The sequence below is a fragment of the Conger conger genome, chromosome 17, assembly GCF_963514075.1.
Source record: "Conger conger chromosome 17, fConCon1.1, whole genome shotgun sequence".
Lineage (NCBI taxonomy): Eukaryota > Metazoa > Chordata > Actinopteri > Anguilliformes > Congridae > Conger > Conger conger.
This window is the reverse complement of record NC_083776.1, coordinates 9815390-9832374: the sequence shown is the minus strand read 5'-3', so window position 1 is coordinate 9832374 and position 16985 is coordinate 9815390. Positions and strand designations below refer to the sequence as shown.

The following is a 16985-nucleotide window of genomic DNA, read 5'->3' as shown; positions in this document are numbered from 1 at the left end:
AAGCTGAATCAAATTTCCGTGAAGCCTGAACACTGAATATTTACTCCAATTCGCCATGTCCAAGCAGAAACGATGGCGACTTCACGAGCATTAATAATATTAGTCACCTTTAATCAGACAATGAGGGCAATAAAGCGCTTGATTTGTTCACCGGCTTCCGTCTGGTTTCACTATGAAACAAACCAGTGATTCATTCTCACTGTACATCTCCCTGAGTGCCCAGGCTACGTTTAAGGGTTCTGTGAGTGCACTCAATGGTGTCGTTGTCTGATTAATCAATTCTGCTCGCTTAACAAATGTGTTCCATACCGGTGGCTGAGGGCAAAGATGCAATTACAGCAGAACGTGAGCCGACAAAACGACTTAAGAGTTAAGACGGCTTCGAGGTGCGCCTTATATTTACCAAACACCGAGCCCTCTCCCCAAATAAACGAGAACACGCTGTGAAATGACACGCGCCCGGCTGTGGATGCCCTGATTAGCCTAAACGGCGGTCTGCGGAGAACCCGATACGAGGCTCCTCCACGCCGCCGCCCGGCGCACTTTGAATTTTAACTGCGTCTGGGAGCCGACAGGAAGCGTAATTATGTCAGCGATCAATTTCCACCCTGGGTAGGGCCGGCAGACACGCCCGGGCGGGATTAACCCCTCGCCTGCCGAGCGTTAAGACGCGTCCAGCCACGCTTTGATGTCGGGGTGCAGCGGGGGCGGGGCCTTCCCTCGCGGGGCATTTTAAAAGGTGCCTTTGACGGGTCCAGTCGTAAGAGGGCGGGGCCAGGCCAGACCGCGGGTCATTACCCGCGCCGCTGCCTTTCAAGTGGCGGCCGGCTCCTCAGACGGACAGATCTGACACGCGCAGTCATTAAAGCCAGCGATACGTTCGGCACCAGGCCCCAACAGGCATTTAACTGCACAGTGACAGACATGAGCCAGCCCCGTCTGCCTCCAATGAAGACTGAAAAAAAAACCCTGTTAATGAATCAGTTCAACAAAAGCACTCTCAGCACAACCTGTAACTTGCTTTTTTTGATTGAAGTTTTTTTTTTGGATTAAACGCCAGCTTTGCCTTTCATTCACAAGGGCTCTTGTGTAAATTGTTAGATTGTACCCCAGCTGTAGTCAACCTGAAATTTAGAAAATATTTTTTGTGAATTTTTTGTTCTTTGCACTTTTAAAGAACGGGCGGAACGGAGGAGGTGGCGGTGGGAAACGGTGTGGAGCTACTGAAGCTAGATCACGGTCACACACGCACAAACCGCCACCAACCCACCCCACACCGGGCTTTGCTCCGCGTCTATCACTGCGGCACAGAGGCTGAGGTGGTGTATGTGCCCCTTACCCTCACTCCCCGCTCCAAGGCATGACTACATGTCTGTGGTTACACGGGTATACCGTGTACTGCATGCACCTTTCAAATAAAAATGATAAAAATTCCGCATTACATTAAAATCAGTGATAGGATATTTTTAAGGAGTCAGTAATGAGTACACGGATGTCATCCATCTTATCATCATGAAAACTGTTTTCAGTTTGATATTAATGATCATAAATCTTTGTGTAATTTAACCGTGTGTTATTAACTGTAACCAAGGAAGAGATGATTTGCCTGATATATGTTTTTTTATTTATTTATTTATTTTATGCTCAAAAGTCCCAATTTGAGTGTTCCCTCAAATGAGAAGAGGCTCTTGGTAGCACAATCTGAGGAATACACGCATTGCATGTAATCCAGTGAGCTAAAAAAAGTAGGAAACGTTCCCATATCCAGCGTGAATGCTAGCGGGAAATATTAGCCTTTAAAAATCTACGATACCTCCCCAGGTTTAGGGAGGTTGTGCTTGCCTCTGTCCATACACCGTGATTGGCTTATCCCAGCTAAGCGCATGTGACTGGAGCGTTCGGGATGGCTGGCGGTCCGGTGCGTGCCGGCGGATGAAGGGCAGAGGGTTGATATTTCCATTTGAGCAGCGGATCAGCCGCACTGCCGGTGATGACCCACCTGGCTGCTGCTTGGCAACAACGCAGGCGGCGGTTCAGCCAGTCCGGCTGCGCTCGCATTCCTGTCAGCCGCGTCTCGGGAGCCCGGCTCCCCCCTGGATCCCGTCAATCACACGACATGCGGGCAGAATTTAAAAACCCCAGGGAGGGGAGGGGGGGGGGCGGCGCTGGAGCTGGAACAATGGGTCGCTTGTGTCCCGGGATTGGGGTCAGGCGGACCCCCGCCACGCGTGACCATCAGTTGACGCGATAAATATTATCGACTTATTTTTTTTGGTCCTGGATCCTAAATACACTTGAGCGACTCTAAGCGCATTCTAAGTTACATTATGCCTGCCCTTCTTATTCTTCTCCCTCTCCCTCTCTACAGTAAGAGCGTTCAATCGCCCATGCGACCAATAGCTTAAGCAGAGGCTAAGCCCTTAATCCTCTTAAAAGTTTTTTTGTCCCCCCACCTAAATGTACCATTGTGAACACCGTCTCCCCATCCTGACGGCAAAGGCTGGAGTCCCCCCCCCGGGTTCTGCTCTCCCAAACGACCTGGTCCCTCCACATGAAACACGTCCAGGTCTGTTTCATGTCGCGTCGCCTTTTGAAAGAGCCGTAAAACCCCAGGGTGGACGGCCACGCTTGTTAGCCCTCCGCTATCATTAAAAAAAGTTTCTAAGTAGGCCTGCAGTAATGGCATTTCTGGTTGAACTTTGATCCCTCCTTCCGGGAGACACACGTGGGAAACAGACGGTGAAAAATTGACCCCGTGGGACGTGGGATGTGGGATGGGGGAGCTCCCTCCCACTAGCCAGCCTGGTTCCTCTCCTTTCATTTTTAAAAGTGAACTCAGTGCAACAATTAGAAAGGGCCAGATTACCTGCAATGAATACGAATGCGAGAACAACTGCAAATTAATTCTGCTACTGCCAATGAAGGGGACAAAAAGGATTATAAAACACACGGGATACAAATGTTGCCCAGCATGCTTTCACTAAAGCCTGGAGAGGACAGGAACAATATTAATGTCCTGATGAAATGCGCTGCTCTGACCCAGAGGAGTGTGTGCATTCAGCACGAGGCATCCCCTCAGCGGGGTCACTGCAGCGGGAGCCCAGCCCAGCGTCCACTGAGCCTGCCACCCGAATCCCCTGCTAACTCCTGCTGCAGATTAATCTTTCCCTCACTAACTCCTGCTGCAGATTCACCTTTCTCTCACTAACTCCTGCTGCAGATTCATCTTTCACTCACAAACTCCTATTGCAGATTCATCTTTCCCTCACAAACTCCTATTGCAGATTAACTTTCCCTCACAAACTCCTATTGCAGATTCACCTTTCCCTCACCAACTCCTGCTGCAGATTCACCTTTCCCTCACTAACTCCTGCTGCAGATTCATCTTTCCCTCACAAACTCCTATTGCAGATTCACCTTTCCCTCACTAACTCCTATTGCAGATTCATCTTTCCCTCACAAACTCCTATTGCAGATTCATCTTTCCCTCACAAACTCCTATTGCAGATTCACCTTTCCCTCACAAACTCCTATTGCAGATTCACCTTTCCCTCACTAACTCCTGCTGCAGATTCATCTTTCCCTCACAAACTCCTATTGCAGATTCACCTTTCCCTCACTAAGTCCTGCTGCAGATTCACCTTTCCCTCACTAACTCCTGCTGCAGATTCACCTTTCCCTCACAAACTCCTATTGCAGATTCGCCTTTCCCTCACTAACTCCTGCTGCAGATTCATCTTTCCCTCACAAACTCCTATTGCAGATTCACCTTTCCCTCACTAACTCCTGCTGCAGATTCACCTTTCCCTGACTAACTCCTATTGCAGATTCATCTTTCCCTCACAAACTCCTATTGCAGATTCATCTTTCCCTCACTAACTCCTATTGCAGATTCATCTTTCCCTCACAAACTCCTATTGCAGATTCACCTTTCCCTCACTAACTCCTGCTGCAGATTCATCTTTCCCTCACTAACTCCCATCCCAGCCCCTGGGCACTGACTCAGTCTGGTTATCTGCAGAGGGCTGAAGCCATGCCGAGCTGCCGTCGGGCATGGCAGTGCGAACACCTGGTGCAGAAGACAGGACGGAATCTCCCAGCAGCACGGTTGCCAGTGGAGATGGGATGTGCCCCTGGCCTGACTCAGCACAGCCAGTCTGAGGTGTTATTCCACATTCCCCCAAATTCCACATTCTCCGGATCTGATGCATTATCTGAAAAATGCCTGATGAAAGCCACAAATCAGTCTTCTATAGATGCAAGTTTCCACAGGCAGGCCTATATGCAGGCGAAGGCAAACTTTCATCAGGCTGTAGTCAGTGTGTGTGTGTGTGTGTGTGTGTGTGTGTGTGAGATTGAGTGTGTGTATCAGCATGATCTTTGGTCTGCCAGCAGCTCAAAAAAAATTCCGCCATCCAAGGCAAAGCAATTCACCGTCCTCACCCCAAAGTTCACCGCATTCTATTCCAGAACATTCTGCTGCGTGTGGCTCCTGTCAATGACAGCCCTGTGCAGCGGCCAGGCTAGGCTGTAGGATGTGTGAACGACTGGCCTAGTTACACAGAGAGCCAGTAATCTGACCTCTTTTACAGCTCACATAAAGGACTATAACAAGGCTGTTTAATCCACGGAGGAAGCCACTTCAGGGCCCCAGTGCATAATGCAGCGGTCTGCGGTCTCATCTCTCCCCCAGGTTTTTAATTACCACTACAGTTTCCTTAATACACTACCACCAGGCACATCTTCAGTGGCCGCTGCGGGCCCACGAGTCCACTTATCCAGCAATCGACTAAAAAGGAGAACGCAGTTATCCTTGACCCAGGCAATTTTTTTTTTTTTTTTTTGTACTTCGTGAAAAAGGCTGTATTTCTCGCTTCCACCTCCAGGAATCTGATGCAACAGGAGAGACAACTGAGGGAATGTTTGGGTGAGGATGGATGTTCTTTATGCCTTCAGGCTCACAGACTGCTTTCAGGCCCAAAGGCTGTACATCTGAACCCAATCTGTGCACTCTAAAGTTCAAAGTTTACACAATACCAGGGCCTAAAAACAATGTTGGATTAGAAAGCCCTGGGGTTGAGCGAAATTATTATGCATAGTTGTTGTTAATGAGCCTAAATGAACTGCCTGGTCAGGTAAGCCTCATGAGGGTGATCAGACACTGATATCACCACACCCTCCAAATACATACATGATGACATATCGTCCCAAATCCGTGACGGTTTGCCTGAATCCAGAATAGGCATGTCGCTACCTATCATTTTCTGTGGATAGGGACAATTATTTTAGCGAGAAGCAACTATTTGCAGATGTGCAGAGTACTACAAAAGCCATGATGAAGAGTAGCAGACTCTATGTCAATGTGTGAAAATATGAAATCCAGTAAAGCAGAATCAGGATCTTGAGATGATTAAAATGGTAATAACTTACATTTCAAACTAAGACTGCAGTCAAACAGTAACACCCTTAAGTAGCCGTTTGAGATCAAATGAAGCATTCCCTATCTGTAGAGTCACGATATTGCCAATGAACTGTACAGATATCGATTTGAATTACGAAACTAATATTGGTCATACCCATCATAAATGTGAAACCAAGATCTACCATATAGGAACAGCAGTTTTATGCTATTTATTGAACTGTCTTGTCATTCTGCTTGATGACTATACCAGTGGGGTGGCTTCAAAAGGATCTGAAACGAACCCGCATTTTTTAAAGACACATAGATGTCACAGTGGGAAGTGATACGCTCTCTCTCCCTAGCCAGCTTAAATTAACCTCAATTAACTCCACAGCTGCTGTGCCAGGAAGCCCTTTAAATCATTCCAATTAAACTGTTTGGTGCAACAGGAGGATGAGAGACTTTCGATATGCAAAGGCGGCCCTGGTCTCCACAATGCGGCTGACCTGGCAAAGGTCAAATGGGTTTACCCAGATAGTTAGCAGCGCCCAACGACGCAGTCACACTTCATATGTCGCCTGGAAGTTCTGAGGAACTGAATCCATTACCAAATACCAATGCCTGTGCCTAGAAATCTCTGGGAGGTTCTGTCTGAGCAGACTTGTTTGGGAGATCAGCGAGAGTCTCACTCTGCATCACCGGGTGTCTTTATAAATAACACATGCATTTACATTTTGGCATTTCCGAGAGGCATTTCAGTTTTTCTCCAAAGAGAAACTCAGGTTAAGTACCTTGTTCACGGGTACAACTAGCTGTAACCCACCTGGAAACCAATCCTGCCACCTCTGAGTTATTCTGCTATCCCCACAAATGCTGGAGGAAAGCTAGGTAGTAGGTACATTTTTAATTTTGTGCTTCTCCCCCCTTTTCATTTACATTAGATTACATTACAGTACATTAAAAAGGCATTCAGCAGACGCCCTTACCAAGTGCAAATCAAACCCAGGCACAAGTACATTCAGGACCCTTTATGACTTGCTGTGGTAATTAGACATAAACCCAGCATGAAAGCATGAATAAAAACATTGCACATCATCATCACCAGAATCATAATTTTTCACAACCCATCTCTCACACATAGAGGCAAAAACACACACGTGCACACAGACACGCACGTGCACACACAGGCACACAAACACACACACACAAACACTACAAACCAAAAATATAATTGAGTGCAAGAGCACACAATTCCAACAAATCCCCCTTTTATGATGGCTTCTGTGAAAAGCCAACCAGGCCAGACCCAACCAGGCCACTCTCTCTCACGAGTCATTTCCTCTGGCGGGATCAGACCTTGTGAAGAGACAGAGGGGGAGACGGAGAGAGAGAAAGGGAGGACGAGAGGACGGCTCAGTACCTGTGCACTGCTTCTCTCATCTTCCACCCGAATCAGGCCGCCCCCTGCATATCGTGTCCAGTGGGCTGGATCTCTGGGCTGGGACCCAGGTGCTAGCAGGGCCCTGGACAGAGGCAGCCAGGCTGGAGGGATCTCATGCATGGCTGCTCCATGGAGCTTCAGACACACACGGTCACTTCAGTTCTAACCAGCCACCTGGACCAAATGGTGTTCCCCCATCCCCTAATTAAATACAGGTCCATTACAGAGCAAGCATCTACCCCTCCCCTTTCTCTCTCACTCACTCTCTCTCTCTCTCAATCCTCTCTCTGTCCCTTTCCCTTGTCTCTTTTCTTTATCTCACTCTGTTGCTTTCTATTTAGCTCTCCTCCAACTCTTTCACTTCTCCCTCTAACTCTCCTTCTCTTTTACTCCAACTTCCACCTCTGGTTTCTTTCTACCAAAGCACTCCTTCAGTATATATATCTCTCTCTGTCCTTCTCTCTCTCTGTCTCTCCCTCTCTCACTGGGTCAGAGACTTGCACTAATCCCAGAGTTTTAATGACGGACAACGTGGAGTCTCGAGGGCTGCCCTGAGCCATACACAGGTCACATGGCCTTGGGGGTGGCTCCTCCCTTTCAACTGGCATGGCACAGGGGAGGGATGGGGAGAGGAGATGGTGAATGTGTGCGTGTGTGTGTGTTTCTGTGTGTATATATGTGTATGTGTGTGTGTGTGTGTGTGTGTGTATGTGTGTGTGTGTGTGTGTGTGTGTGTTTCTGTGTGTATATATATGTGTGTGTGTGTGTATGTGTGTGTTTCTGTGTGTATATATGTGTGTGTGTGTGTGTGTGTGTGTGTGCGTGTATGTGTGTATGTGTGTGTGTGTGTGTTTCTGTGTGCATATGTGTGTGTATTTCTGTGTGTATATATATGTGTGTGTGTGTATGTGTGTGTTCCTGTGTGTATATGTGTGTGTGTATGTGTGTGTGTGTGTGTGTATGTTTCTGTGTGTATATATGTGTGTGTGTGTGTATGTGTGTACGTGTGTGTGTGTGCATGTGTGTGTGTGTGTGTTTCTGTGTGTATATATGTGTGTGTGTGTTTGTGTATGTGTGTATGTGTGTGTGTGTGTATGTGTGCGAGTTTGTGCTTATATCCATTTGATTAGATAGATGTATTATACATGTGTATCTGAGAGAAACAAGTCTATTTCGAGAGTTTAAGAAATATAAATAAGCACCAAAAAAATAGCCTCATCGGTCCGTCCAGCCAAACCCTTCCCTAGATTGCAGTCTCATAGATCTAAGCATCTCATTATCTTAGGAGAGGGGGGAGGGGGCAGTGTGTGGAGGCAGTTGTGCCAGTGGCACGACTTGTAGGCCCAGTGAGATGGTTGAGTTGTCACCATGGCAATAGAGTTGTGCACTAGCACCTGGAGCTTCTAATTAAACTCATTGGCCAGCTGTTCACCTCTGCTCCAGTGATAATAGGGATATTATTAAACACACATGCATCCACACACATTCACCCTGACACACACACAGATTCCAAACACTTTCACACAAACTATAGCCTTGTAGTTCCTATTAGGTTGACATAACAAATTAGTGTTCAATACATACAGCTATATTATATAGACTATAAATCACAACTTTATTATGTATTTTTATACAGAAGGCTACTCATTTTTAAATGTAACTTGCAGTATGCAAATGAAGTTACAGACCTTAGAGTGATAACGCTGTCCTGATCAGGGAAATACTGTACATCAAGGCACGTAAGAGTTAAGCAGGGTTCGACCAACGGGGGCTGTAGTTAGTCAGAGAGTACGAAGATCCAATAATTTAAACTGGCTCTGTAGAATCATGAATGCAAATCTTATGCAGCTGTTCTTGAGCAGTCAAGCGAAATTCAGCTAAATAACCACCGCAAAGACATCAACATGCAAAACAAAACAGTCGGGTCGAAAACGCCGGCGAAATGCAAAAAACGTCCTTATGGTCACTGCACTGCGGAAAGAGCCTGAATAATGGCGCTGGGCGATGAAGCGGACGCGATGAACCAAGGCTAAGTACGACGCGGTGCGTACAGACACAAGCATGTGTAAATGCATGAGTAATCACAGATGCGCTTCATACCACTCTCCTACTGCGGTTGTTCTTACCAATGACATGGGCCCCCTCTCAGTGACATTGTCACCATGGCAATGCCATTAACTTCACTTGGAGGATTGTTGGCATCTCACTTGCCCCATGGGCAGGGGCAGGGATTCGGTGTGGGCATAATAATGGCTTATAGCCTTATTGGCTAGATCTTATTGGTCACATGTTGCTATGCGATTCCCCTCTGTAGCCATTCGTCCACAACTGCGTTATGAGCAATGAAATGTGACAGGGACAACCCACTGACCCTTTGCAACCCTACAGCCAATCAGAGCGCGGCTGTGCGGGGCTGCTGACGAGATCAGAGCTCAGCATCGAAGCCTGCACATTAGCATCGAAGCCTGCGCAGCAGCATCAAAGCCTGCGCATTAGCATCGAAGTCTGGGCATTAGCATCAAAGCCTGCGGGTTAGCATCGAAGCCTGCGTGTTAGCATCGAAGCCTGCACGTTAGCATCGAAGCCTGCACGTTAGCATCGAAGCCTGCACGTTAGCATCGAAGCCTGCACGTTAGCATCGAAGCCTGCGCGTTAGCATCGAAGCCTGCGCGTTAGCATCGAAGCCTGCGCGATAGCATCGAAGCCTGCGCGTTAGCATCGAAGCCTGCGCATTAGCATCGAAGCCTGCACGTTACCATCAAAGCCTACATGTTAGCATCGAAGCCTGCACGTTACCATCGAAGCCTGCACGTTAGCATCGAAGCCTGCACGTTAGCATCGAAGCCTACACGTTAGCATCGAAGCCTGCACGTTAGCATCGAAGCCTGCACGTTAGCAGGACACGCCACTCGGCACCAGCCTTTCCGCATTCCTTTTGATGCTCACCCAGCATCTCACCGCATAGGCGGTGAAATGGAGCGAAAATGTCGCCGCGTAAAAAAAAAAAAAAAAAGAGAAAACTTTTCCTGAAAATGTTTTTAACTGACAAAGAAGGACAAAGGTCATCGTCGGTGAGGCTGAACACGGAGCCGGCAGCCGCAGAGGACACACAATGGCGAGAGGAACGTGGCGAGAGAGGTGTCCTCGGGTACAAAGAGGGCACTGTAAAAGTCCCTTTGATCCAGATTGGTTACACCTCATATCTTTCCCACAAAAGTTTCTTCGCTCTATAAAGGGACCTTATTCAGAAAAAGGGCCTGTGAACTCGGTGGCCCCGAGCGGCGGGAACTGAAAGCGAAATGCCCGGCATCTCGATGTGCCCGGCGTATCGCGCATTTCCATCAAATCCCGTCGCATATCTCCGGCTCCACTTTCTCCCGCATTCATCAGAGCGCACCGCAGAGGCGAATGAGAGAGGGGTGACGGGTGTCATCCTGTTGAATTATTTGGTTTTTTGAAGTTGCGGCTGAATGGGTGTGTAAATTTGCCTCCATTTGCATTACACAGCAGGTTCTTTTTACTTAAAAAAAAAAAAAAAGTAACATTATTTCCAAAGTTTTCTTATTTTCTTCACATGCCTATTCATTTTAATTTGGCTCTTTCAAGTTTTCAAATTCTATTTACTTCATTACCATTTAAAACAATGCAATAAACAATGTTGAATGGTTATTGTTCTAAGCTCGCACAAACTCTGAGTTTGAAAGCAGCAGTCTTTGGGGTAGCTCACAGAAACTCTTAATGAGAGCGCAGCAGCATCGTAGGTACTGCTAAACTCGTATGACCTCTTCTCTTTTGACAGCAAATGGCTCTTTCATTTCCATCTAAGGGAGAACATGTTTCTCGCTAAAAAAACATCATACTTTTAACTGATATTTTATTCCTTGCTTTTGTTTTGTTGTGCGTACTTGCTTGTCTTGTGAAGCCTCTACATCTTTGTGTAAAGTAATTCTCAACTGAACAGATCCTTGTAAGAAATCATAAGAAACGGGAGATGACAGCATTTTCTGAGGACTATTGCATCAGTCTTTCTTGAGGGAAACATTCTCCGAGATTTTATTCAGAGTGTTTACAGAGTTCAGTGTACACCAGAATGAAGAGAAAAACTTGTGGTAACATGCAAGTCAAAGTTACGGACAGATATTTACTGAATAGAAATAGTCTGCTGAACCTGTGGTTAACCTCTAGTGACTGGCTAGGGCAAAGAATTACCAACTGTTTACATGAATGTTAGGATTTCAGTCACACTCATATTCCACATGTACACCATTGCTGGTTTTTGAGGAATATGCCGCAGGGTCATTACACCCAAGAGGCATGAATGTGGGCTCTCCCATCAGAAAAAGGAAGGGAAACAGGAGGTTGAATGGTGCAGTATGGCTATTCAGTCTGATTTTACATGCATTTAGTCTCCTGCTGGTTTGTAGTGAAATACGGGTTGAGGTGAGCTCAGTTTTAAAAGACTAGGGTGTGTTTTTACATCATGTGACTGTTGTCATTTTGTTGAATGTCTACATATGCATACTGAGCTTGTGTTGAATGTGCAGCTGCTAATGTGTCTGACCGTTTGGACTCCCATTAGTAGCTTTAGTCATGCACAGCAGGAGAAGTGATGGATTTATAGGCACATCTTCCCTTCGGTTTGGAGTACACAGTTTGGTCACCTCTGATTTTCATAAAACACGGTGCAAGATGTTAATTTGTTCCTGGTCAAGGGAGAGCAAGTGTTCCTCTTGTTTGGGGGGAAAAAACACCTTAATCATAATCTAGTGTGAACTGGAATATCCCATCTTCCATGAAAATGTAACAATCAAGCATAGTGGGTTTTTTTTAACTAAGTTGTTGTGACAAAATTTAAGACATTCTCAAGGTTTTGAAGTATTAGCAATTGTCCTTTTTTTTTTAAAAAAAGGAAAAAAACCTCCCATCAGTAGGACTCATGAAGGTGTCTCAAATTGCAATATAATTATGAGTTTAATTTGAAAACGACAATGAACTCGCTCTCGAGCCGAACGAGTGAATCTCTCCGCTTAATGTCACAGCCGACTGAACACGTATGGCCAGAATTTGACTCTCAAAGCAGGAATCGTCTCCAGCAGGAGATAAGCTGACACAGCCATTACTTGAGAGCCACACGTGTGTCGTATGCACTGAACGGGGTGTGAAAAGGGAGAGATATGCAATGAATACAGGAAAAATGATGTGTGTCCTGTTGAAGGCTGGCCGACCACAGAACGTTCTGGAAGTAGCGATACGGGAGGCGCAATGAAATGACAATAAAGGGAAATGTACCGCTAAGAAGTCATTTTACACACACGTGTAACAATGAGCAGCAGCAACAGACACGCATTACTTACAGTATGTAAAAAAAAAAGAAAAAAGAAAAGCCAGGAGACAGTTTACATATCCAACACTGAGCACAGAAAGGGGGAGAGATTTGCAAGAACAAAGAAAAAAGACATCTTCAATACCAAATACCCAGATCCGTATGTAATGTACAGTAATATCCTAACAGCTGAACCCAAGAGACACCGAAGCCAGATTTACACACAGTCACAGGTGAGAAGGTAAGGGCGAGCCAGGCCTAAGTTATTCTCAGCAGAGGCAATCTCAGCAGCCAAACGGTGACACGCCCGCTTGCCCCGTGAAAGCGGCCCGAGAGGGAAATGAAACGGCCGTCTTGTTAGTCACGGAGGGACATGAGGACCCCTCCGCATATAAACCTGTAAACTCCGCGCTCTCAATCGCATGAACGGCTTCATTTTAAAAGGCTCCATTTTGCTATTAGTAAATGGCAGGCTACGTGTCACCGTGAGGCTAGCTGGCCGTACAGGGGGGGAGTGGAGTCCCTGAAAGAGCGAGCCAACGTCGCAGACCGGACCTGAGCTGCTAGGTGGCAATCCGGTCCCCCGTCAGACAAACCGCCCAGATCGGTAAGCCCTCTCTGCATCCACAGGCAGTGGGCCGTGTGTACCCACAAATCGAAACGGCGTCTGCACATGGCCAACGCCGCTCGGAGACGCGCCCTGCGTTCAATTCACCGCTGTTCACCGTCCTCTGCTCCGGGAGGGCCGTGTCCACAAACTTTCGACGCTTTTCTCTTGTTGCAACGAGCTTACGACATCGCGGCTTAGCGAATAGGGCCGCTGAACGATGTCATGTCGTGTCGACATTGTTTTCTGCAATGCCAGGGAGCGAGCAGGCTTGGATCGGTCCGCAGCATATCCCCTTATTGGTTCCCAACCAGAACTAAGCGGCTCCATGTAATCACATCTACACTGGCGCCAATAAGTGGGAAAGACATGGCCAGTCTTAGCCACATTAGGACATTCTTGGCAATGGCCAGGACGTGCAGTTTGACAATCTGCCGTTCCTATGCTCCAGCATTCGTACAGTGTATGCTGTGCCATAAGACTGGAGCAGGAAAGGGCAGCACGGATACAATGTAGCATAAAACACTGGGCCATTCAGATCAGGTGATCTTTAAGATGTAGTAATGAAGTGTATACTGTATCTTTGCTCAGCAGGCACCCATGTTGAGAGGCTACAATTTTTACACATTATCCACTTATACTGCCGGATATCTCACTGCCGGCTGCCATTATTCAGGTCAGAGTGGATAGCAAAAAACTGACCCTTCCGGCCCAGCTCCTGTAAGTGCTGTTTACCTGGAGAAGTGCTGCTGCAGGGACAGCATCTACACCCAGCTCCTGTAAGTGCTGTTTACCTGGAGAAGTGCTGCTGCAGGGACAGCATCTACACCCAGCTCCTGTAAGTGCTGTTTACCTGGAGAAGTGCTGCTGCAGGGACAGCATCTACACCCAGCTCCTGTAAGTGCTGTTTACCTGGAGAAGTGCTGCTGCAGGGACAGCATCTACACCCAGCTCCTGTAAGTGCTGTTTACCTGGAGAAGTGCTGCTGCAGAGACAGCATCTACACCCAGCTCCTGTAAGTGCTGTTTACCTGGAGAAGTGCTGCTGCAGGGACAGCATCTGCGCCCGGCCCAGCTCTGAGTCCTCGGCCACCTCCCGCAGACGCCTCTCGCTCTGCAGTCTCTGACCCCGCTCTTCCTCCAGCTCCGTCATCAGCTTCTCTCGCTGCGGGAGACACAGGGAGAGGGGCGTTACAGGGCTGTTACAGGGGCCTCAGAATAGATGGCAGAGAAGGGGTGTTACAGGGCCGTTACAGGGATGTTACAGGGGCATAGAGGGCAGAGAAGGGGTGTTACAGGGCCGTTACAGGGATGTTACAGGGGCATAGAGGGCAGAGAAGGGGTGTTACAGGGCCGTTACAGGGATGTTACAGGGGCATAAAGGGCAGAGGAGGGGTGTTACAGGGCCGTTACCGGGACATTCGGCCTCAGAATAGAGGGCAGAAAAGGGATGTTACAGTTTAAATCACAGGAGAGAGAGGGGATGTTACCGGGGTGTTCCAGCCTTAAAACAGAGGGGGGGGGAGATTGGCATAATGGGTGTGTTATAGTCTTAATAATTGTTATTTAATCGCCTTGAACCTGTTTTTCACCTCTTTGATTGCCTGCCTCTTTATTACAATTAGAGGCATTTGAAGTAGCCCCAATCTCTTAGCCACAATTAAAATGATTTCAATCAAAATGATTATAATTGCAAAGGGCAGCATAACATTACAGCATCAGCAGAAAGGGACGGTCTGCTGATGGCCAATCCTAATTTAAATTTAGAAGCTCATTAATCACAATCAAAAAGTGGTTCAGGATAATTATGGGTGTAAAGGTCACTTCTGTGCCCTCCTCAGTTTCCTACTCATTGGCCACTAGAGGAGTGACCTCATCGGGTAAACTCGCCCATTCATAACATGGGGAGGGGGTGGCATTGTGGGTGGCATTTTTGGCACAAGAAATGACCCACATTTTTAAAGCAGCAATGTACACATTTTCACACTTGCGGCACAACGGTACGAGTGGTTGTGTTTGGTGCCGATCGATATGTCCCCGGCGTTGCCATCACCGTCGAGGCCAGTAAGGTGGGAATTTACAAAATGAAATGCCACAATGGCTAACAGTATCACCAAAAGCATGTGGGAGGGGTTCATTGTAAGAAATGCAACAGAAGCTAGAAAGCCTTGAACAAGTTATTTCAGCAAAATGAAAATAAAGGGCCATGGATCATTTTCAAAAACCATAGTAACCTTCCCGGTTGCCAAGGAGCAGTCGGTGTTCAGAAAATATCTCAGGAAGAGCAGTGCGACCTCCTGAACCCTGGCAAATTTGACTATGTCTGTGCTTTTTAAGTGGACCCCCACTCATTCCCCTGGAGCCAGGCAGAATTGGACACATAGCAGGTCACCAGGCTATTTCCCCAGCTGCACCTGCTCCTAGCAGTGGGCGAAGGAGCTGTCTGAAACTAAAGCTGACATTTCAAACACAAACTACATAAAACAGAACACCAAACCCAGAGATCTGTTTATGACTCAGTTTTCCATCAGATCTTACAAATTAATTCTGTGCTGGAATAAGGCCCAGATCCAGTGGATCTCTAGAGGAGACCGATGAGCCCCAGTGGTTTACAGGACATTCTAAAACTGCGATCCACTTATTGAACAAATGCATTTTCCATGGCCCACCACTCTCTAAAAGAGCCCAACAAGTTATTTTAAAAAAACCTAACAAATGTCTCATTTTATCAAAGCCTGCAATAAGATGTGTCTCCTTGTTTTAGCCCATGATGGCGTGACTGCCTGCATCATTACTGCGTATATGAATTTGTGTTCTCTGCTTCCCTACTTCTATTTCCAGCTGATATGTGACTTGCTTTTAAGCCTTTGCTGCAATCTTGGCAAGTTTTCACAAGGAAAAGAGGAAAGATAGACAGCAAGGTTAAAAATGATAATAAAATGCATTCCAGTTCAATTTTTTTTCACATGTAAAAAAAAATCACCTACACATCAACTACCTACACACCACCTGTGGAGTGTTGTTTTTTGTGTCATGTCTTTATATAATTTTATACTTTACTGCAGATTATGTCTACATGTAAACAATATCTTCAGATTTCCCTTTATGAAAGCAGAGTTTATCATAGAGATTGTCTTGCTCATTCGTGTTTTTTTAATGATGTCTCTTTTAATTATCCGTTTTCATTTTGGGGTAACAATTAACATCTCACATGAGACATGGATATAGAGAAAAATAACCCTCCCATGCTTTTAAAAACTATCCCTATTTTAGAGTGAAAACTACAATATTGAATGTGAACCTAGTCTGTTTGCAGTTAAATGATTAAACATGTTAAGAAGAAAAGCTTTTAGCTATTCGACAGTTTATCACAGTGGAAAGTGTCTTGCCATGTAAGCCATAAGTCTATTTACCTTTATGTCTCCTGGAACACTGAAACAGGTTGCCTACTTTCATAATTAACTATGCAAAAGAAACCTCAGAATAATTCAAACAGCCATCCCGCACACAGGGGAATTGCGCTAATCGGTAATTAGCCCTTTGTAATTATAATATGTAAACGAGGGTGAAGAGCTCAAAGCAGGCTGCGACGCTGGTCACGTGTGAGGACGCCCTTTGCTTAAAGACGCCCGGGCTGTCCCTGAACTCTGTGAGCCCGACAGGACAGATTCTAGTACGCGTCACACAATGGGGGGGGTTTGTTTTTAATCAGGGCTGGGCAGAATCGCTACCCTTCACATGGTGAGGGCCTGAGCACGCACACGCTAACGAGCTTTAGCACAACTCCACTGCCGCGTGTGTGAGTCCCGCTTCCTATGTCACCTTTTCAACATGAAAGAAGGGAAGAACAATCACACAAAGAAAAGGACCGTGCAAACGCTACTAAAGGTGCAGTACTGCTAACTTCATTGTTATAACACAGTAATGACACATGTATAGTGGTAGTGGTGGTAGTAGTAATAAGAACAATAAAATAAATAATAATAATAAAAAATAATAATTGATACCACGACTACTGATTGCACTAATTATACTATGTACATATATATATAATGCACAAATATACATACAACAAATGTAATAACAAACTTTCAATTACAAATGGCTATTCTCCATCCTCCCCGAACATTTATGCTGGCTTCCCTTTAAACTTCCTTTTAAACCTTTAAAATGATCTGACATTCTCCTTCTGCAGTGAAGCCCTAGTACTCCCC

General features: G+C 46.3%; 1 protein-coding gene across 1 annotated transcript in view; it reads right to left on the bottom strand.

Annotated features, from left to right (window-relative positions):
• Positions 1–16985, bottom strand: part of LOC133116889 (nck-associated protein 5-like) — a 125534-nt gene that overhangs the window by 78239 nt on the left and 30310 nt on the right. The window contains exon 3 of the mRNA XM_061226894.1: positions 13803–13936. Within this exon, the coding sequence (XP_061082878.1) occupies positions 13803–13936 (134 nt within the window). The remainder of the gene's footprint in view (positions 1–13802; positions 13937–16985) is intronic.